Source organism: Chlamydotis macqueenii, chromosome 1 (genome assembly GCF_036417535.1).
Source record: "Chlamydotis macqueenii isolate bChlMac1 chromosome 1, bChlMac1.mat, whole genome shotgun sequence".
Lineage (NCBI taxonomy): Eukaryota > Metazoa > Chordata > Aves > Otidiformes > Otididae > Chlamydotis > Chlamydotis macqueenii.
Genome location: NC_141556.1, coordinates 184495276 through 184518995, shown reverse-complemented (window position 1 = coordinate 184518995; position 23720 = coordinate 184495276). Strand labels below are relative to the sequence as shown.

General features: G+C 48.0%; 1 protein-coding gene across 1 annotated transcript in view; it reads left to right on the top strand.

Annotated features, from left to right (window-relative positions):
* The first annotated feature begins 9298 nt into the window (after nt 1–9298).
* Nucleotides 9299–23720, top strand: part of SIAH3 (siah E3 ubiquitin protein ligase family member 3) — a 49132-nt gene continuing 34710 nt past the window's right edge. The window contains exon 1 of the mRNA XM_086741809.1: nt 9299–9661. Within this exon, the coding sequence (XP_086597935.1) occupies nt 9527–9661 (135 nt within the window). The 5' untranslated portion in view covers nt 9299–9526. The remainder of the gene's footprint in view (nt 9662–23720) is intronic.

Below are 23720 nucleotides of genomic sequence, written 5' to 3'. Positions count from 1 at the left end.
AAGACGTTATTATTGGTGGAGAGGTGGCTGCAGGAGCAGTCCATTTCCCAATTGTGTCTGAGAGCAGGGGACAGAAGCGCCTGTTTATTGACTGTATAAATCAAATTAATTTAGTTAAATTTACAAAGGCAGGAAGAAAAGCAATAAGGTCTGTCCTGTGGCTGTGCCCCCAAAAAGAGGCAACACTGGTGGTATTAAAACTGCTCTCCCCAGGGAAACCAAAAGCGTGGTGTGGCTGCAAGTATTTATTTGGTTGTTGTCATTTCCAGTGCTATGTATCTTAAATTTATTTCAAGCACTGTTGAAAACCTATACTGGTGAGAAACCACCTGCCCAGAGGGACCTGGCCGGGTGACATGCCCACCAGCATGAAGGACAGTTGTGCTGTCTTGCTCCAAGGAAATAGCAAATTAAGGGTTTATAACCTAGGTTAACAACTCCAGATATATATCATTCTACCACACAAAGAAAGTGGATAATTTATAAGCCTGTGTTCTGGCCCTCCAACTCTCCTCTCCTGCTCCTGCCCCTCTCCACTGCTCTACCAACATCCTCTGCCCTGTCCATGACTCCAGACATGCCTGAAGCACAGCACAGCATCACTTTTCCACCTGTGATGCAAAGAGGAGTCAAAAAGAGGCCATGCTTTGACAACAGCGTTTCTCTCCTTGGAATTTGCCATGTTAGTCAAGGCAAGACAGATGTGATGTGGGTCCTGGACATCACAGCCTGTCTCTAGCTCACGAGATGCCAGTCCTGTCTCTAGCTCACGAGATGCAGAGAAACAGTTGCTGCAGGACGTAGCCTGGAGGGAACTGGGTGGCTTTCACTGTGCTGGCTGGTGAAGCAGGCATCCATCTGCTTTGTCCTTGCTGACATCAGCATAATTGCAAGGGTATATTAAGTTGAAGGACAGCCCAAAAATTCATTTCAAGGAGGACTAGCCACCTCTGTTTTTTCATTTCAAGAAGATTCTGAAGGTAAAATAAATGGTATAAGAGTGAAATTCTGCCATCAAATACCTGCCAACAAATGCCACTGGTGTCATGGGAGCACCACATGTGAACATGGGAAGAGGATTTGGTGCTCCAGGTGAGGCCTTTCTTGTTCAGCATCCTTTTCTGTGCACACTTTCTGGGCAGACAAGTCCTTGCACTGTCTCTGACTGGGCTAAACCTTAGCTATCTGTGGGCTGAAAAAATGCCACTGGCTGCCAGGATGCCTTTGGTGCACGCAGAGATGTGAAAGGATGTGGTCCAGGCAAGGTGTTACCAGGTGCACCTCATGGGGGATGGATGCCTCTGGTGATACACTGGGGTGTGGGAATCATCTTAACAGCACTTGGCACTGAGTGCTGCCTCCTGTCCACATCGGTCTCCAAATCTTTGTGCCATTAGCTAAATTGGGCTTCACAGCAATACCTTAACAATGCTGGCATTGGCAGGCACATTTTTCAAATGAGTAAATATAGATTTGAAAAGGCTATGCGTCCCGCCTGGCCGGTGAGATATGTGAGCCTTTAGATGGCAGGAGCTGGTGAGGCCTTCAGATAGTGGTGGTGGTAGCCCCTGGGCTTAACAGGGCCACATGGGAGGCTACCGCTGGGCTCTGTCACAGAGACTCTCAGAAAAAAAAGATTTAGAAATTTAGAAAAGGGATCTGAAATTTAGACCTAGTTGGTGGTTGTCCAACTGTTCCCAGCCCATGTCTGCATTGGCAAGGGGTACGGATGGTAATGGGGAGCTCCACTGCCCAAAGCAGGATGGATACCGGAAGGGACACAGAGGCTCTTGCGATGGTGTGTACCTAGACTAATTTGGGGTCACCTGGGCTCTAAGGCCTTCACTAGGGCCAGGTCAGGAGGATGCTGCAGTCCTCACTGAAGCAGCCCCTGCCATGGCATCCACTGTCCGGGTGGGATGTGTGGGGGCTTCTGTGGTGTTGCAGGATGCCATGAACCAGACCCACTCCTTGTGTGGCAGTGCCCAGCTTGCTGGGCCTGGGATTAATCTCAGCTGGTTACAGAGGAGTCTGCTGAGAGTCGCAGGTGTACAGTCAGTGGAGCGATTTGGTACTTTTAGGTGGCGAGTCACCTAACCCATTTTAGAGATCTCCTTTAACCTGAGATGCCTCAGACCTGCTTCTTCCCCCTGTCTCAGGAGGCACGGCTGGCTAAGTCAGGTGTAAGCATCTGTTAGAAGATGTATGCCACCTCTGATGGTTGGAAAATCCTTGATGAACTAAACCTACCTTGACCAGATTTTGAAGACAGAAAAGTCCAAGACTAGGAAAACGTAGACATAGGATCCAAAGCTCGGAAGCTAGCCTGAATTATTTATCATTCCTGTGACCCAGAAGAGCAGGGACTTCAGTCTGTCTTGCTGGGTTTTTTGGATACAGCCCTCCACCTCTTCCTTGCCCAAGCCTTCCTCCTCCGTGGGGCAGGCAGGAGCAGCACAACCCAGTTCAGCAGGGCTCGTCTGCACGCCCAGAAGCTGCTCACACTTTGAGGTGAGCTCAGCAAGTCTGTCTCATTCCTCCTACCAGTCTGTCCTTTGAGCACCCCCGTGCGTGTGTCTCTGTGTCTCTGTTTTAAAGCCTTTGGACTGAAAAAAAAAAGCCCATCGTGACTCTGGCAGGCTGCTAGGGAGGTCTCCAGCATCCTGATTACAAACCAGCGCTGGAGCTGAAAGCAGACTGAGGAGATTAAAGGGTGACACTGGCGCTGCTGCTGGTCTATGTTGCCAACTGCCACTTCCCCCGGCCAAGTGCAGCTCTGGAAGTGAAACATCAGCCCTCAGAGCGTGAGCAGAGACAGCCTCTCAAATGGGCTCCCCAGCAAATGATAAACTCTCCAGCCTTTAAAACCTGCTCAAAATCAGAGGCTGCCTCTGAACAAGCCAGTGCCCAGGCTGTTGGCAGGAAAAGAAACCTCCTCCATCCATCACTACTGGCTGCTTGTGTTTTTTCTCTCCGACGCAAGGCGACCAAGGCAGCTACGATCCATCCATGTCCCCGTGCTGGTATGGCCCGGGGCAGGAGAACTCTCCGCTGGACGCTGTGTTAGGCTGGCAATTGAAAGCCATACATCCTTATGGTAATGTGGGCACCAGGCAGCCTCTATGAATAGGAAATGATGGCAGTTACTTTATCTAATAACAGCATGAAAATGTAAAGTGTCATTATTGAGCTGCTGGCTTGCTGGAGAGAGTTAAAGGAGATGCTCTCCTGGGTATAACATTTGCAGAGAGAAGTAGCATTGAGATATTGCCATAAGCCCTCCTGTTAACAAGCGAGCAGAGAAAGGGAGAGCAGATAAAATGCAGCGGTGTGAAGGGACAAAATTAAGATGGTGGAGGTAGCAACCTTTTTCCCTAGGCAGCAAACGTCCCCCAAGGAGAAATGAAGAATTGCCCTCTTGACCCAGCAACTAGGAAACTCATGTACTGCTAATAATAATGTAGAAAGGATGGCTTTGAAAGGAATAAAAGAAAAACATCCTCTTGCTATATTCATGTCCTTCAATACCAGAGGGAAATGTAAGTTTCTGCTGAAGGGAGATCAGCAGAAAAAGCCCAGCTCAGCAGCTGCATGTTGATGATGCTCTGCAGGTGGCCACGGGGTGCAGAAACAATTTCTGCCCTGTGACAGATGGGGAGATGCGGCCCAAGCATGCGAACAATGGCCGCGTGTGTCCCTGTTACTCTGTCGGTGGTGTCGGATGTCAGCGTTGCAGAGTAGCTCTGAGGGCGATGACCACGCACGGTTGAAGGCGAGCTGCCCAGAGGGAGAAGGAAGGCAGTGCTGAGGAAATGTCAGGAAGAACCTCAGAATTGTGAAATTAGTTCCAGTGCAGCAAATTCCGTTTTCTCACGAGTTTTGTAAGATTATCGGTGGCATTTATCAATGATATCTTAATTGGCATGTTATTCAACTGCTTTAAAGACTGCTTTTGATAGGTCTTGCCCACTAAAAGCTGTCCTTTTAAGAAAATGAAAATTGTTGAGACATTTAAGATCAGTTTCTGCTTAAAGCATCCACACAATTCCAGTGCAGCTATTGCTTATATGGCTGCATGGAGTCAAAATGGATTTTTGAAAACATATTTGGCAAAATAATTCACCACAAATAAAGTACTTCAGAAAAGCCGACAACTTGTGGCTGCACTTTGCTTTTGAAAAAATAAATAATTTTTTTAAAAGAGGAAAAAAGGTTTGCTGATGTTCTTGTGTCTCATCACTGCAGACAACAGAGAAGACGAGAGGAGGGAGTACCTCCATGCATTTTCCAGGGAGGTTTGCGGTCATCTTCCCTGCCCGCAGGCAGCTCTGGCTCCCATGTGGCTCCGCTGAAGCGATGTGAAATCTGCCCTGCAAGCAAAGAGAAGGTGTGGGAACGGGGACCCAAAGGAGTGGATGTGTCATGCCTGTAACCAGTGCACCCTCATGCCATGAGCCAAAGGGGTCACTTTGCTTCTGCAGCCATCAGCAGTAAGGAGCAGATCAGGCTCAAGAGGAGATGAGGAGGAGGTAGAGAAAATGCGTAGAGAAGCTGCAAGAGTGACCTGGTTTTAGGCAAGAAAGGTGCTTTGCAAAGGAAATGCTATCTGTCTATTGGCTTTGCTGAAGGAGGTTTTAGGGAAAAACTGTGTTTTCACCTGGAGAAGGTCTGTGATTGCAAAGGCTTCCCCAACACGATGACTTCCTGCAGGCAGAAGCTTATGCAGGAAAATAATTCAGACTGGAAACATGATGCAAAATGCTAGTGGTGAAGATAAATAACCTTTGGAAGAACTTACCAGGAGGTGCCACTTGTCTTCTTCGTCAGAAACTTCAAAGTCAGACTTTTTTTGAAAGTGTGGGCTCCAACCAAAGCACAAAGTAGTCAGTATGAAGTGACATGTACTTTACAGAGGCAAGGTTGGAGGGCTACAACTCTCCTCTCGGTTTTAAAAATTGCTGGCTCTGCTTCTCTAGGGATGTGCCCTCCAGTGCCCCAATATGACCGTGGTGGGTGCTGAGGGAATACCAGGAGAATGGACAACAGCTGGTGGCCTCTGCCTATGAGCTGACTCGAAATGCCATCTCCAGTAATCACTGCTGAGGACAGTGTGCTGGACTGGAGGCACCATTGCACTGAGCTAGTAAGACACTTCTCATATTCTTGCCTAAAAGATCTGGTGGACAACAGAGGAAAATTATAACTAACAGTGCAAACATCTCTCCTCAAAACCTGCTGTGGCACCCAGGAGAGCAGACGAAGCTTGCATTAAGTTTGCATCCGAAGGATATAGAAAACTGCCTGATGTCCCAGCCAGGTCAGGAGAAATGCATCCTCAGTGCACCCCATTCCCCCGAAGACTACAAAAGGAGCTGGGATGATGCACTCAGATGTAGACTCAGAGGAGATGTGCCTAGTTGGCATGGATCCTGGTCCTGCAGCCCTTAGCCAGGCAGAAAATGAACTTGCACTTTGGCTAGAAGGTGGCAGGGACCTGTTTAAATAGCCAACTAGCACCCCTAGAAGGCAGACCTGAGGGTGTAAAAGAGGTCCTTCCCCGCCCCAGGGCGCAGGGAAATATAAGTAGCAGAGACAGAGTATGTTTTGTGTCAGCCAGCACTGCCAGAAATCCTATCGGCAGTCAGCAACGGGGCAGCGCAAGCGTGCTGGTAAGATGCCCAGATGGATACTGGTGCCCTGAACAGCATCTCCCGTTCTTGGGACAAAGACTAGTGCTGGCGTTGTCCAAGGCAGGTTAGGTTTCCCCTACAGCTTTTGGTAATGGAGGGCAGACTGGTGCCATCTGCATGGGAGTCATCCCGTGGATGTCAGCAAGAGGTGATCACCCAGGTTTATACAAGTAGGGGTAAGAATCATAGAATGGTTTGGATTGGAAGGGACCTTAAAGATCGTCTAGTCCAAACTCCCTGCCATGGGCAGGGACATCTTCAACTAGAACAGAAGGGACTTGGATTCATTATGGTGTCTAGCAGGGCAGGAAAGGAGAGAGAGCAGCGTGTAGGAAGGTCACCCACAAAAGTGCCCAGTCAGAAAAAGAAATTCGACTGAAACCCAAGCCCTGCAATTTAATGCTGGGTTTGGACTGAGCAGTGCATCTCCCAGGCTGCCATCCTGCCAAGTCGCATGGTGCCTGGACACTCATGGTTTCTCACAAGTGTTTCCCTTTCACCTTGGCAGCTCGGACCGAAAGCAAAGTGTGCAAACTAGAAAGCTAGTGCTGCTGTGGCCAGTTTTTATGTCCAGTTGATCCTGTTGTCATGTTAACCTGATGCAGCCGCACCAGCAGTTGAGCCATTAGAGTATTGTAACCCCACAGGTATTATGGTGGTGTCACTAGAGCTGTTAATTTGGCAAAATCTGAATCTTAATGACGACTTAGCCTCTGACCTTTTGCCACATCCCACTTGCATGTTACAGAATTAGCTATCTTGGAAACAACAGCTACAGTCGCCATAAATTAGCAACCAGCAGTTCAGTGGGATTCATCCAATGCCCCTTGCATATGGACTTGTTCCTCCTCTCTCTGGGTGCACCCACACAGCTAAATAAAGCTGTTGAGGACCTGCTCTGTGGTTTGAGGCAAGCAGACCTTGCACTCCCAAGCCTTGAAAAGACTACCGTGAACTCAAATGAATGGAGTTACACTGGTCAAGAGCCCTCCTGTGCAAAAGCAGAAGAAAGATCTGAATTCACACCCTCACACGAGACCACACTGCAGAACTTTTGCTTGCAAAGCGAAACGGCATCCACAGCTGGATGCTGGGACTCAGCAGATGTAGGGTCCCTTGCCAAGATGGTACTAAAGCTTGTCCATTGAGATGCAGTAAGTGGACGCTGTGTGTGGGTCTCATAACACAAAGAATAAGGGCACTGAAAAATTTTGCAAAAGCATCACCACAAATGTGAACTCACGCTCTGGGCAGGAGTTACCTTCAGATGCACCGAGCACTCATTTTTGCCCTTGTCCACAAATACTGCTGGGGTGGAGCTGCTCCCCAGAAAGTCACATGTAGAAAGCGAGATGGGCACAATGCATATGGGGATTTGAGTGCTGCAAAGCTCCCTCACCCACCCTTGAAGGTGGTCTTTGCAAGAACAATAGCCTTTTTTGTATACCAGCCCAGTGCCAAAGATGTATATTTAGGTTGAAGACATCCCTCTGCACCTGTGGAATCAGGGACAGCCCTCCCACCCACCACCTGAAGGGAACTGGGTCTCAGGGGGGCTGGACCACAGTATCACCAGAGCAGGGATGAGGGGTACCGTCCCTGCCACTCAAGCCTAGGCATTCAGTTGAGTCAATCAGTCAAACAGAAGTAATTCCAGGCATTTTAGGTGGTGATCACCAATGTAAATAACGAGCACCTTTTGCTCATTTAAGGCTTTGACAGCAGAGCACTCGCACTGATAACTTGCAGACTGAAATTTTCTGGTACAAAGTGTTTGTGCAGCTATCAGCTACAAATCAGGAAGAAAGAAATAATAAATAGCTGGATGCTCACAGTTACTTTGGGAACAGAGAAAAGGATACATTTAAGCAAATCAATTCACTCACTTGTGCTCAAGTCTGCCTGAAAATACTCTGAAAGTGCCTCTCAGCAACACAAAAATCATCTCCTGTTCTCATTTACAAGCAAATGCTAGGAACAGAGATACATGTTCCTCCCGTCTTTAATGTTTTTTTTGGGGGGTTATGTCATCAGCTGTTCCAGCATTCACAATATCTCACTTATTATCTACTCAGGCCTCCTTTTTCTGGTAGTTTTTTTTTGTTGTGGTTTTTTGTTTGGTTTGTTGGGGTTTTTTTTGTTGTTTGTTTTTTTTTTTTTTTTTTTTTATAACGCACAGGCTCTCTGCAGTCTGGCAGAGCCAGTATTGCAGTATTGATTTAGGAAGAGGCAGTTGTGACAATCCAGTCCCAGGCTGATCCCACACTGTACAGGGACTGCTCCATCCAAAGCACAAGACTCAACCCCAGCATTGGGCTCATGTTTAAAAAGAAGCGTTGAAAAAAAAAAAAACCACAACCCAAAAAACTGAAAAGCTACTTTTATCTGTTCTACTTTGAAGGGAAAAGGGATTACCACGGATAAATAAGCCATCTGATTACTTAGCTAGCAAGCCTGAATAGCACCCTGATAGGAAGTTCTGGCAGAGAGCTAATTAAATTAACCCTCTTTGATTTATTAACAAGCAGAGCAACATATCACGCAGGATGGTCCCACGACATGAATGCGCTTTCCGATTCCCTTGGCTGCTTCGGTGCAGTCACCCCCCGGAAAACCCGGTTATGGAGACTCAAGCTTAATGAGGGTCAATGGCTCGAAAAGGATCCCTGCCCACCAACAGAGCCACACACTGGCAACAACGGGCAAAAGCATGTTATTTTCCTTGTGCTTCCCTAATTCCTTTTTAATGGCTAGGACGATCTAATGGCAATTAGTAATTTCCTGCCCACTGATATGCAGATGAATGACAAGCAAAAGCCTTCTGCATGTTTAATTATTCTGTTGATTTAGAAGCCCCTTTTCCCCCAGTGCAAGTTTCTCTCCATGTGTGCTCTCATGCATCACATATTTCATTATTTTTAGAAGCATGCTCCGTGCCTTTTTTACGCTCCCGTTGTTCCAGCATCCAGTAATTACCATGTTTTGTGTCCGATCTGATCCACCAGTGAGTGTAAATCAGGAAAACATCGCTGGCTTTAAATGGAGTTGTTCCAAGTTGCACCAGACCTGAGACCTGACCTCTCCTATTTTTAGTGGTAGGGGGAACTGTTATTTGTACGCTGGGACCCTTGTGAAATAGCAGCATATAAAATTCAGAAAACTTCAGAGAAGTGAAAATCCAAATCAAAGCCTGTGAAGGCACAGACGTGAATCTATTTATATAGTGAGCTCTACTTCTGCTTAACCCCTGCGAGGAACTGTCACTCTCTTTGCATATTTGATTTTTCTCTCTCGGTAAAGCACAGTCCAGTGTTTAATCTATTTTTGCTACTTTCTAACAGTTTCACTGGTGGGCTGCTTCCCTACGCCTTACATTTAGCGTTGCTATCTGAGCGCTCTTTGGTTAAATTAAGGCAATTAATAAATGGAGACATTAAGCAATCAATTTTGCCTGCATATCTCCGCAGCCTCACGTATGACTGGCTGTAATCACAAGACAAATGCAATGTGCTGATGTATGGTAATGTTCAATAATACATTCTCCACCAGGCTCTATTCATCAGGGAGTTTCTGGAGGGGAGGCATTCGTTATTGGCTGTCTCCGGACCTCAAGGATAACATTTCTGTCCTTTCCATTGGCCGCCCCGCTGCTGCAAGCCTCTTCCCGTCTTATTTTGATGATGAATATGAAGGCACACTAAGTCGTGCCGGAGCGTAGCTCTCACCGACTGCACTCCCTCCCGGGGCTCAAGGACTCAGGGGCTCCCTTCGCTGCTTCCCCTGCCTACCGCCAGCAGCAGCAGCAGCAGCGGCAGCAGCAAACGCCAAAAGTTGTGATGCTTTTCTTCACCCAGTGCTTTGGGGCTGTGTTAGATCTCATTCACCTGCGGTTTCAGCACTACAAGGCAAAGAGGGTTTTCTCAGCTGCCGGGCAACTTGTCTGCGTCGTCAACCCAACGCACAGCCTAAAGGTGAGTTAATTTTTTTTGTTTTCCTCTTCTGACATCTTCTTGTCCCCCCCATCCCCCCACTGGCGTTTCTCTGCAGGGAATGAAATGATGCTCTGGCAGCAAGGGGAGAGTGCTCTTAACACATTGCAGCCCTGGCAGAGGGGATGTTTGCATTGTCTGGCTGCGCGATTCCCTTCGGAGCGAAAGGGAAGCAACCCGCTGCTCCAAGCCATCATGGGAAGTCGCTGCTCCCCCTCCCCAAAGTTTCCTCATCCCTTTCACTCGTGTAATGAGCACGTGTGTTGCAAGTGTCTGGAAAAAGATTGGAAAAGTTAGCTGGAAGAAATAAATCCCCTTTTTTTTTGGTGGAAGGACACTGGGCGGTCTCTCAGGCTGGCACCCCAGCACAGCCGGCTGCTGCTCGGCAGTTGGGAGCGGGGAGAGGGGGAGCAGCAGCACAGGGGTCTTGGATTGCTGGTCTGGTTTGCTTTTTTGGGGAAAAAAAAAAAGGCTGTTTCTGTCTCCTGAGGAGAGTCTGAAGGCATCCCTCTGGAGCTGAAAGTGTCCTTAAGCCGTTTGCAAGGTGAATCTATTTTAGGCAGGAGAATACATTTGCCTTAATGCAAAACTATTTATAGTCCCCATAAAACATTTCTCTTACTCGCACGGTTCTGAATTTTCACTGACAAAGTGTCAATAGCTCTGTCTGTGCCAGAGCCCTAATGTTTTTGCACAGAGAAAGAGCAGCAGGGGAAGAAAGCGGCTGGGAGGCTTTAATTGATTTATCAGAGTCATGAATGACCAACTTTAACAAAGTGACTCCTTGTTTTGTGGGAAGTCCTTGCAGATCTGACTTGCCATGCCACTCCGCTAGCCTGCTACAAGCTCAGAAATGAAATTAATTCAGGACAACTTATCTTTGGCTCTGCTGGGGTTCCCGCCAGGAATTCAGAGGGGTTGCGGGGAGCATCTTTCCTGAAGCAGGGGCCCCTGGGAGCTTCGGTAACGGGGTAAATCCCGCTTCAGAGCAGCATCCTCCCCCAGAAAAGGCAGATTTCCTAGAGTTACATTTCCAGTCTCAGGCTGCACTTAGGCAGGGAGAGGTTGTTTCTAGCAGTGTGCCAGCTCCAGAAGGATTTCCCTGCAAGTCTCTGCTCAGCCTGGTGAGCCCTGCCAGCCAGGGCAGGGGCTCCCAGGGGATGGACTGCTCAGATGCCAGCTCGCCTCTCTCAGCATCGCACTCCTGCACTGACACAAGCTGTTAAAAATAAACCTGCAGCCCTGTCATTATCCAAAAGGATCTGGCTGTTGGAATGGATAAAAGAAATAGCCACGTTCCGAAGTGCGTGGAGATATTTTGTAAGTGAATGCTTCTGTGCTCGACCCCTTTTATGCGATGGTCTCCTGCTACTTTCATCTATAGTTTTAATTATTAAATCAAAACACAACTGAGCAGAAAAAAGGTTATTGAAGGTCACAATCCAATTTCAGTGCCAGTGGCACTGTCTGATGAGGTCCCATAAGCACACAGAGGGGTGTCCATTGACTGCTCCACTGGAATCTAGGACTACACCTGAATTTATCAGTTCAGGTCCTCTTGAGTTATAGATTTGGTGTTGTAGGGGCTGCAGCATTTTACCTTTGAGCATACCAAAAAATAATTGATGCTTCTGTTCCTCCCTGTTAAACACATAGGGCATTTTAGTGTATCAAAATCCTCTGTGGCCAAGTTCTTTGCTGATCAGACCCAAAGCCTAGCAGAGAGACAAGCAATCTCAGTATGGTCTTGGCAGCTCTTGAAAGTAGGCACTGGATGCAAAACTCTCTTGGAAACAAGTGGGAGCCTCTAGGAAAAGGTCTGATGTGTCAGTGAAGCCCAAATGAAAATCATCTTGACCTGAGTGGGAGTTTCTCCTGTGATAGGATTGAAATGGGAACCCGATGGCACGTTTCCCACACGGGCCAGTAGTGACACCAGGTAGATGGGACAAGCTGACAAGAAACCTCTCTGCTCTGACAAAAAACCCCCTGACTGTAAAGTGAAATATGCTTTGAAGGTGCTTATCCAGCTGGGTAAATACTAGCTCACATCTAGCTGGGTAAATACGGTAAGCTTTAGCACTGATCTGCCTCCAGCTGGCAAGAAGCCTTGTCTGAAAACTGATATTGAAGACAAATCAGATGAATCTGCTTCTTGAGATGCCTGTTGTTCCCCTGGGGATCCACAGGGAGGTTCTGGTTGCTGCACCTCCAGCAGCCTGGTGCAGAGGCTTCTGAAACTGGGACAGAGGAATCCCCCACAAACTGTCCCGTACACCAAACGACACCTGAGGGACCATTAAAAATGCAAAGTCCAAATATATTCCTCTGGGCTGGTTTACAGTATTGTGACTACTATGATGTTTCATAGTCTATTATTTCTAGCTGGGTCATTTCAACTGTAACATTTTGTTGACAGCCCCCAAATCTATCTTAACAATTGACAAGTGGAGTGAAAACTGTATTAAGGTTCGCGGTCGATGAATACAAGCCTGCTAGGAAACAAGAGCTAGGAGCAATGTCATTTCTCTCCCTTCCCTTCAAGGCTTAAATGTTTGTGCTTGCTCCAAAATCATAAGCTCTCCGCAAAGGGATTATTTGGTTTTGTATCTCCACAGCACCTGGGTGAGGGGACTGCTGCCTGACTGGTACAAATGATAAATGACAAGCATCATATTCTGGTGTGATTATGCACATTGACATCCCTCACATAGGTCAGGTCCTCAATCAGTGACCATGCGCACAACTCCACTGAAGTCAAATCATGGCAGGACCTCCATTCTCACCCCTTCCATCCAGGCAAGTGCTCAGGGACAGCTCAGGACCCAGCCCACCCCAAGGATCCATGGTTGGTGATCATGTATATGTGTCAGAGATTTGGCATCACATGAAGCACTTGGTGAGCAGCAGAGGACAGGGGAGCCCTGGTACCATCCCGGGAAAGGTTGCACCAGTTTCTGGTCTCACAGACCCATAGCTAAACCAGTGGGGGCCTCTGGTAAAGTTGTATCAGCACGTTGTCACTGCAGTCACAGCCTGGACCTCTGACCGTGACCAGAGCCCATCACTTATCTCTTCCTTTAGGAGAGGCCTGGAGGTTGGCAGAGAAGCACATGCTTAGAAAGAAACCTGTGTCTTTCTTCCCACTGAAAGAGTCATTAACTAGGAAGGCTGACGAGCAATTCAGTCTATCTTAAAGGAGATGACTACAAGAGTGTCAGTGTAGACAACTCTATTGATCTGCTGCTATTTTCCCGATGGACAACAAGCTGACATGGGCCGCTCTAAACAAGGAAAGACAATTTTGCAACCATCACCCTCCGTTTTGCCTGTTTGGCAGGGGTATGAATAGGGTGTGTGGGGGGGGTGTTTTGCAGCGTCTTTGTCCTTCTTGCCGCTATCTGCTCTTTGTCCTCCTGCAAGCTTTCCCAGGCAGGGTAGCAGCATCTTACAACGTGGTGCTACACCGGGATCAAAATTTGCTTGCCTAGCAGAGAAAAATCACGTATTTACCACACTTCTATAGGTCACCTTTGTTCTCAGTTGTATTATATGCATTACCTTGTAACCTGTCTTCCTTCAAGTGTGGGTTCACCCCGACATCTCCCCTTGGAGAGGCACGGCCAGGCATCTGGCCTCCATCATGCTCCCTCCAAGGCCATACAAATTAGAGGATCTCCGTTCGTGCGGGCCCTGGTGTGCAGGGAAAGTTTTAAGGCTCTCCGCACACATGGAAGAAACGACCAGAGTTTGCTGGTCCCGGTGGAGATGAGGCTCAGGGAATTCCTCTGTGTTTCCCCCCCTGTTAATAGCAATTCCCCCCCAGCACCACTAATTGCACCCCGGGGAGAAGGCAAAGGTGGGTGGCCGTGTCCCGCTCCTTAGCTGGCGTCGGTCCCTCTCCCAAAATCCAGCCGTAAGGTGGCAGAGGACTGCTGTACTGTGGGGTAAAAAAGATCTTCCTCATTTGAGGAGTTACCAGCTTTTTACACGCAACTTTTACTCTTTGGAGAGTGTGAAAAATGTTCATGTAAAGAGTAAAAAAGTGTGTTTACAAAGTTTTTGCAAAAACCCCCCTCTCCACCTCTGTAGGACTTCAGAGTTGAATTACAAAAAGAAGCATATTTAAAGGAGGGCATAAATAGTTCAATCTTATATTCAAAAAGGGTCATAGCATGGTTTATGGGGCCAAGCTGTCTTCTCGCTATTTTTTAAAGCAACGAGCAAATCTGCTCTGAGTGAGGGAAGGCTTTTGAATCCTGTTGTAACAGTTTGGCTCTGTGCGCAGCGGCCAGCATTGTAATCCACTTTATCCCCAGCAGGATTAAAGTGCTACGGTGCATTATACCCCCACAGGATTTAATTATTTATTTGGTGCAAGGGAGGAGAGGGACTCTGAAACCTGCTGCTAACAACCCCCAGACATCCTCTGCCACCATCTTAGCCCAGACACCCTCGCATCGCCCGTGCAGGGCTGTGGTTTGGGGACCCCAATGGAGGTTTGGCCCCAGTGTGCAGCAGGATCATGACAGCCACAGCAAGGTGGGCTGCAGAACCACCAATTGCCTCAAACCCCGGCTCCTGGCAAGGCAACTGGGTCCCATCCCAGCCATGGGCCAGGGCTGCCTGAGCACTGGGCACTGCAGATTTTCAAATCCTTTTGTAGGGATGCGGACGGCAGCAAGCAGCGCTGCTTTGCCACCCCTCCTTCAGCCCTACCTCTGTTTGAAGGGATTTTGAAGGGCAAAACTGGAAACCAAGTTGACTGCAAGCATCCTGGGAGCCTCCATCCGCAAATCCACAGCTGCCTGCAGACGTGACCGCAATGGTGCTCCATGGAGAGGGGGCAGAGCACGCTCCAGCAGCTGTCCCCAGGGGCTGTCCATCCACTGATGCTGCTGCCCGGTCCCAGGAGTTCCTCTCTCTTGTATCCCATTAACCCTGAGCCCACGGCCCCTCGCACATACACAGCCCGTGGGACCACGGTGCTGGTGAGCAGAGCGGCACGGGCTTCGCCCCAAGCACGCTGCAAAGCAAGGCAGCTCTGAGCTTTGCCATGGTCTCCCAGAATAACAATTATGAGGAGGGAGCAGGAGAGGAAAAGCCGTCATCTCAGAAGTTTCTGTGTTAATATGCTCCAGCTTCCTTCTCCCCACCTCCCACCCCAAACCTGCTGTGGAAAATTAATTACCACTGTTAACTGGCACTGCCTGTCATGCTACAGCTTTGGAGATGAGATAGAGCGGGTAAGCATCGACTCCTTCCCTACCCACTTTTGACTTTGAGGGTGAATTTCAATAATAAACCCAACCTAGTTGCAGGACATTTCAAGTCAGATGAGACTGTGCTGTTGTTACAATACTAGAGAAATGCCTCTCCCCTTGACAGGGCATTTGACAGCAGGATGAGGAGCAGCCATCAGGCACCGCCACGTATCGCTGGCTGATCCACCCACTCTGATATGGCTCAGTGTATCGAGAACTCAGTGCAGCCCTTTGGGTTAGATGTAACAGCCCAGACGCCTCCCTCAGGAGAAATTCTCACAACTGGCGTTAATTAGCACACGTTGCTGGTTGCCCCAGTAGAAAAGCCGAGCACTGAATATGGTCCTGCAAGCCCCAGATGTCAAAAAGTCTCAAGCTAGGTTCCCCAAGCATTGTGAATTTTGCCTTAAAGTCACAGTTTACAGATAGTTTAATCATTAGGATGCTCTCCTGGTACCGAAGACCTCCCGGTACACTTAGCTAAGGGACATTTAGAAACTTCCTTTTTTTTTTTTTCTTCAGAGACAATCTGAGGTGCTTAAGTAATAAAAAAAAAAAATTAGTTTAAAGGAAGCAGAGCAGACACCAGGAGCTCCAGGAAAACAGCTCCTGTTTTCCAGGAAAACAAAGGAAAGAAGCTGCTGTGTCTGTGCTCTGTATCCCCAGGGCTTTGGCACATCTTATGCTGTAGAGAGTACATAATCTTTGTCCTCTTTGGCTCGGAGCTGAGACTTTATGGCCCCCTGGCACCTCCAAAGCCTTCCCACCACAATGCGCAGTCAGCATCTCTAAACCTGGTGTGGAAGAAGGAAAAATTTTTAATCCTGCAATAATTTCATGAGGGGGAGTGTGATGGAGTCAGTCTTTACCCAGCTTTAGCAGGGACTGAGCAAGGTGGCAAGGAACATGGGAGACACAGCCGTGCTCTTCTAACTGCAGGAGGCTGGGGTGGTGAGGACCGCTGCTCCCTCGGCATGGTGGGAGCAATGAACGAGGGAGAGATGACTGCGATGGGCTGCCCTCAGCACCTCTTGGTGGCATTGGCACTGGCGCTCATGGCACAGCATGGTGTGGCACAGCGGGGTGCAGAGCCACTGTCCTCCTTGGAGCTGCTGGAGGTGGGTTCCAGGAGGCGCACGCACTGCTGAAAAGAAAGGAATTCCTTTGGTGAACTGAACAAGATTTAAGTAACATGCTGGGCCTGCTTTTGGTGTGATTTTGCAACAGAGGCTGTAAGGCAAGCAGAGCTGAGCTGCCACTTTCAGCCAGGGAGAGCCCAGGCCTGAGCTCTCCACTTGGGTCTGGCTAACACAGCAGCAACTTCCCAGACCACCTCTGTATACAGGTGCTGTATTTGGAAACGAAAAGCACAGATGTTGAGACACTAAACACCTTATAAGACCACATTATTTTTCTTTCTTGTGTCTTTTTCTTAAGTACCTTTTCTTCTGCACTATTTTTCCTCCTCATCTTGCCCATTCCCTGATATACCAAAGACTCAAAGAAAAAGATTCTCCTCATCTGTTGTTCAACAACCTAATTTTGGCCTTTTTTTTCACTGCTGCTGAAAGGAAAGCATCCCTAATTTCACTGCAACTTTGGATCTCTTATTTTCTTCTAAGCTCCTTCAGAAGAAATCACGATAATTCAGTCCTCAGCTTGTTCAGTGCCAATTTACCTATTGACAGATGAAGTCTGCCCTCAGAATGATCACCAGCAAGACAAGGAGAGCTACAAAAAGCAGTAAAGCACTGCTGTCACCACTTGCAGATGCAGCTGGCGAGGAAGCCAAGTGCCTTGCATGCCTGCAAAACTTTATTGCCATCAGGCACCGGATCAGGGCTGGAGAAGGCAGGTCTGGCTGGAGGTGCCATGTCCACCTGTTGTCCACCCAGCACGGTGAGCTGTGATCATGATCCGTTCACTGGGGCTGGCTAAAAAGAACATCTTCCTTCTGCTCCGAGAAATCCACTTTCAGCAGGGATTTAAGCTGGAGGTCTGGGGTGTGCACTGCCGAAGTACACATACGTTCTTTCTGCTTCCTTGCTGCAGGAGTAAGCAGCTGGGCAGGACAGCAGCCTCAGCTGGTTTTCACAACCTCCCACAAAGGTTTTTCCCCCCGAGGGATTATTGAGGGCTGTGCTGAGCGGCAAAATTTCAGCGGTGCATGGAGATCTCCCGAAAATTGTTCTGGATGACCTGCTGCTAATAGCCACCTGCAACACTCCTGCTCAGCTCTCCCACAGCGTTCTCCTCCAAAGAGGGAAGAGCATCCTGGCACTGCCGATGAATTGCCCGACACATAGCCAGTGTACAATTTGAAGCACTCTCATTTATTTAGAGGCATTTCTGAGCATCTTATATAACACTAATGGATTTATCTTTAGCTCTCCCCTTTAGTCTCAGCAACAACATGAAAGCCTCACTGGGGGAGAATGGTAGAGATTTTGGTTATTTATTTTGGTGTACTTTTTTTTTTAAAAGGTAGAAATGTTTGAAACAACTTTGGAAAGGAATTAACCACTTGTTTCCATACAAGGTGTGGTGCTTTCAGTTCTAGTCTTCTCTTCTAGAGTAATTTTGTTCTGAGCTGATCCAAACTGAAAGCCCTTTTTCTTCCAGATTGGCTTCCCCAGTAAAAAATAAATCACCTGCATAGCTTAAGTGATGTTACTGGTATTTTACACATGGAAATATTAAGCTCCAGAGTGGTTGGTGAATTGCCTATCAGCCCCTGGGAAATGCGTGGTGAAGAAGAGACATAGGTCCTTGTAAATATCTTAAACACAAGATCACACATTCTTTCACATCATGTGCCAGATGAAATGGAAAGAGAGACAGAGAAATGGAGCATAAATGGGACAGAAAAAAAAGATTAAATCAGTAATGTCCCCTTGTGCAGAAAACAAACACTGCAGATGAGCAAGGAGGTGGCTGCTACGGAGCAGAAAACAACATCAGCAGAGAATCAAAATGTCCTTCCACTCTTAGGGACTGCCATGTGGAAAACAAGCAAAGTAATAATTGTGAAAATGGAGAAAATAAACACCACACAAGGATTACATAGGGCAGCTGCAGCTGGGTTAAGGTCACCTTCAGGCTTTGTGGAAATGAGAAACTGAAAAGGAAATGGCAGGATGGCAGCAAGTGCAGTGGTCACAGTGGTGTCCTGGACTCAGCAAAACCTATTAGGGATTCAGTGTCAAGCATGTCCACAGGTTAAAAAACATGTATGATTAGCAGGATCAGACCCTTATTCAGACATACTTATTCTAAAAATTATCAAACTCGATCCAGCAAAAGACCATATAAAAAACCTACTGGAGTCCAGCAAACCTATCCATCTCTTTTGAAGAGCGCAGGGTGGACTGAAGACATAGAATCATAAAATCATAGAATGGTTAGAGTTGGAAGGGACCTTCAAAGGTCATCTAGTCCAACCCCCCTGCAAGGAGCAGGGACATCCCTGACTAGATCAGGTTGCTGAGAGCCTCATCCAGCCTGGCCTTGAACATTTCCAGGGATGGGGCATCCACCACCTCTCTGGGCAACCTGTTCCAGTGTTCTACAACTCTCATTGTAAAAATTTTTTTCCTAATATCCAATCTAAATCTACCTCCCTCTATTTTAAAACCATTACCCCTCGTCCTATCACAACAGGCCCTACTGAACAGCCTCTCCCCATCTTTCTTGTAGGCCCCCTTGAGGTACTGGAAGACCACTATCAGGTGTCCCTGGAGCCTCCTCTTCTCCAGGCTGAACAGTCCCAACTCTCTCAGCTTGTCCTCATAGGAAAGGTGCTCCAGCCCTCTGATAATCTTCGTGGCCCTCCTCTGGACCTTCTCTAGCTGGACCATGTCCTTCTTGTGTTGGGGGCTCCAGAACTGGACACAGTACTCCAGGTGGGGTCTCACCAGGGCAGAGTAGAGGGGGAGAATCACCTCCCTCGACCTGCTGGCCACACTCCTCTTGATGCAGCCCAGGATGCGGTTGGCCTTCTGGGCCACAAGAGCACATTGCCTGCTCATGTTGAGCTTGTCGTCAACCAGCACTCCCAAGTCCTTCTCCTCAGGGCTGCTCTCAATCCATTCTCTGCCCGGCCTGTATTTGTGCCTGAGATTGCCACGACCCAGGTGCAGGACCTTGCACTTGGCCTGGTTGAACTTCATGAGGTTGGCACAGGCCCACCTCTCCAGCCTGTCGAGGTCCCTCTGGATGGCATCCCTCCCTTCCAGCATGTCGACGGCACCACACAGCTTGGTGTCATTGATGAACTTGCTGAGGGTGCACTCTATCCCACTGTCCATGTCGCCAACAAAGATATTGAACAGGGCCAGGCCCAACACAGAACCCTGAGGGACGTCACTCATGACTGGTCTCCACTTGGACATTGAGCCGCTGACCACCACTTTCTGAGTGCGGCCATCCAACCAACTCCTTATCCACCGAGTGGTCTGTCCATCAAACCCATGCCTCTCTAGTTTAGAGAGAAGGATGTCATGCGGGACAGTGTCAAAAGCTTTGCACAAGTCCAGGTAGATGATATCCATTGCTTGTCCCTTGTCCACCGATGCTGTGACCCCATCATAGAAGGCCACCAAATTGGTCAGGCACGATCTGCCCTTAGTGAAGCCATGTTGGCTGTCACCAACCACCTCTTTGCTCTCCATGTGCCTTAGCATGGTTTCCAGGAGAATCTGCTCCATGACCTTGCCAGGCACAGAGGTGAGGCTGACCGGCCTGTAGTTGCCCAGGTCCTCCTTGTTCCCCTTTTTAAAAATGGGGGTTATGTTCCCTCTCTTCCAGTCATCGGGGACCTCATCAGACCGCCACGATTTCTCAAATACAATGGCCAGTGGCTTGGCAACTTCATCCACCAGTTCCCTCAGGACCCGCGGATGGATCTCATCAGGTCCCATGGACTTGTGCACCTTTAAGTTCTTCAGATGATCCCGAACCTGCTCTTCCACTACCGTGGGCGGTTCTTCATCCTCCCAGTCCCTGCTTGTGCCTTCTACAGCTTGGGTGGTGGGACAAGAGCCCTTATCGGTGAAGACTGAGGAAAAAAAGTCATTGAGTACCTCAGCCTTCTCCACATCCCGGGTAACCAGGACACCGTTTTCCTTCTAGAGGGGGCCTACATTTTCCTTGGACTTTCTTTTGTCCCCTACGTACCTATAGAAGCCTTTCTTGTTGCATTTTATATCCATGGCCAGATTCAGTTCTCTCAGGGCTTTAGCCTTCCTCACCCGATCCCTGGCCACTCGCACAGCCTCTTTGTAGTCCTCCCAGGCTACCTGTCTCCACTTCCACCCTCTATAGGCTTCCTTTTTTACTTTCAGTTGGTCCAGGAGCTCCTTGCTCATCCACGCAGGCCTCTTGGCCTTTTTGCCTGACTTGTTCTTCATTGGGATGCACGTCTGCTGAGCTTGGAGGAGGTGCTCCTTGAATGTGGATCAACTTTCCTGGGCTCCTCTTCCCTCCAGGGCCACCTCCCATGGCACTTGGCCCATCAGGTCCCTGAAGAGGCCGAAGTCTGCCTTCCTGAAGTCTAGGGCTGAGAGCTTGCAGTGTAGTTTCCTCGCTGCCCCATGGATCTTGAACTCCACCGTGTCGTGGTCGCTGCAGCCAAGGCTGTCCTTCAGTTTCACATCCCCCACCAGTCCCTCCCTGTTGGTGAGCACAAGGTCGAGCATGGCACCCCTCCTTGTCGGCTCCTCTATTGCCTGCAGGAGGAAGTTATCGTCCACGCATTCCAGGAACCTCCTGGACTGCCTGTGCCCTGCCGTGTTGTCTCTCCAACAGATGTGGGGGTGGTTGAAGTCCCCCATGAGGACCAGGGCTTGTGACCGTGAGGCTGCTCCTATCTGGCTATAGAGCGCCTCTTCTGCTCTGTCCTTCTGGCCAGGCTGCCTGTAACAGACCCCCACCATAACGTCCCCTGTCCATCCCTGTCCTCTGATCTTGACCCATAAGCTCTTTCCTTTTTAATAGCAAAGTAAATGTGGATGTCTCGCTGCTACATTGCAACATCTGCATCATGCGATGCTCAAAGGTCCTTTCTCATCTGAATTGTTCTGATCCTGCAATATGGTATAAAAACAAGGTTGGCGTTTTGGTGTGCAAGGAGGGGTGCAGCAGTATAAGGGTCTCAAGAGCAATCATTGAATGTTTTCATCAACATCAACCAAGGCAAGTCGTATCTGAAAGACACCTGAAAAGAATGAAGACGGCAGACAGACAGATATGTAGGAAACACTCAGGAATTCAAGAAACAGCACAGTAAGCTAACAACAGTGAAAAAGTACAGAGCTGTAGCAGTTACACAAGTATCTGGTAATTTAAACTTGTCAGAAATACAAAACCTTACATTAGTCCAAAGACCAGGGCTGTTACCAGCTAATGAAATAAATCTGGATTGGAAAGGGCGTCACTGTGGCAGAAGAGAGATGGCAGAAGAGACTAAGACATTCTTCAAAATATGCTTTGGGATAAGCACCCTTACTGGTAATTACAAAATAAACTCAGAAGGGGAGAGGACAGACTGTTCAACATCTGTCTGTGAAGACTTTGCACCATGGTGCAAGGGTAAACACGCTCCTAGAGCGCTGAGTAGAGCAAATAACGTAAAGCAAGTCACGTGGAGTAAATAATCCACTCAGGCGAATCTGCCTTTTGTTCTCCTTGTGGGATGGCTGCCAGCAGAACAAACTTTCCGTGGGTTTATTCAATTAACTGCTTCATGATTACTTTCCCCCTATGGCGTGATCCCTAATGCTTTAGACCCGCTTTTTGGCTTTGGAGCTGTGTTAATTAGCTGTGCAAAGGGGTACAAAGTGGAGAGGCTGCTTAGGCAGTATCATTTCTGTTTCCTGCCTGGATTCTGGGTCTGATTCCAGGCTCAATGAAATTTCTTTCTATTTATCTTTAATCAGTGAAAGCCAGAGGTGCTACACAGATTTTGGTGACTTAGGATGAGATAGCATCCCTACAGGTGAGGAAATGCTGATTTACCCGCTCTTTTCAGGCCAGCTCATGGTCTGTGGTATGGAAGTCTGCAGGTGACCTGTATTTTGTTGGGGTGGCTTAAAATATTGCTATACCACCTGACTTCATTTGGATGTGGCTAAAAAGTACAGGGGCAACAGAGTGGGACATAAGCCTGCTCCTCATGCTATCCCCAACCCATTTCACAGGCCTTTGTGGGTTTATTAAAAGCTTTTGCATTACTATGTCAGACTGAAGAAGCAGCCAAAATGCAGGCACATGTTCCCCTTTGCTGCCTCGGCTGCGGGAATGTGAGTCCCAGCAGTGGTCCTGTAGGCACCAGAGACAGGAACGTCCTGCAGCAAGATTCACCAGGAGGCTATCTCACAGTAGCCTGAGGCATCGATCCTTGAAAAATGTTTTGCTGGTGTTTAAGGTCTGTTGGCTTGGGGGAGATGTTTGCATTTCATTTTCTCTCCTCGCTTTCCTACAAAATAGTTGTGAGGTGGTCAGGGGCTTGTCTGGCTCATTCAGTTTCCTCTCTGCCATCATTCTGGCAAGTGGTTTTTGGGGACCCCTTTACCCCTGTTGAGTCAGGCAGTATCCCATATAAATATTTGCCTCAAGACGCGTACCCACTCTTAGACATCTCATTATCTATGCTTTTGGGAGGGGCTGAAAAGAAGTGTTTTCCACAGCCACATGCCAATCTCCACAGAATGCAAACTCAAAGAAGGCAGCAGTACAGTAGAAGCGCGTTCCTTACAAATAGGAGTGTGTTTACTTGCAGGTGATTCGTGACTGTGCACGGGTCAAGGTATGAAATGTGGCCGGAAAACAGACACAAATGCTTGCAGTAATTCACCAGCGCCTCATCTATTTTTCCCTTACAGCCAAACAGGGATCTTTCATCCAATTGCAACTCCTGCCAGGAATCTCAAGGGTTTAAATCATATGGGAAATAACACAGCTTTAAAAATAAAACAAAACTTTTACTGGGTTTCTTCTGCCATAGAAAATATTTCAAAAAAGAGACTCAAACATGTTAAGGTCATGCAAGGTTGCACAAACATAACCACTGGTTTGTAAATAACTGATTATAAAGCCTGAAATTTCTTTCAGGCTGTTGGTAAAAGATGAAGGCGCTATCAGAAAACAGATCTGAAGCCAACTTAATCTCCAGGAGCTTCACAAGGCAACTGGAGATAATTTAGTGTTGCAGCTAAGCATGAGCTTACTGGTGGGATATGTCTGAATAGTATTTAAGCTTTTAATGATTTTTTAAGAATAAGCCAGTGATTAGAAAACAGCATCCCAGTTCACAGATAAATCCAGGCTGTGTCTGGATATTTTGCCTATTTGCTGCTTTAACTAAAGCAACTTTAATTTGCCAGAGGCCAATCAACAGCCTACAGCAAGAGAGCTCAGTCTGATGAAGCAGATGTTCGGGAAGGCAAGACCTGTTCTTTACTTACTCATAGGGAAAATTAATTGATGCCAAAAGCAGGCTTTCAGCATTTTTTGTAATAGTTACTTTTACTTCTTGACTTTTACAACACAGAAGAAACTTGCAGACCAGTTAGCTTCTGAGTTGTTTTTCATGGAAAAGGACCTTAAAGCTCTCTGCAGGCAAGTCACGCAGTGGGTTGCAGCTAACTCCAGTCCTGGCTAACCTGTAATTACAGCTCAGGCACTCCAGCAAGACCTGTGCCACCTGGTGTTTGCAAATAGCTGAGTGTTAAAAGATGAGCAACAACCTAGTTCGGCCCTCTGCAGTCGAGAAGTCCTAG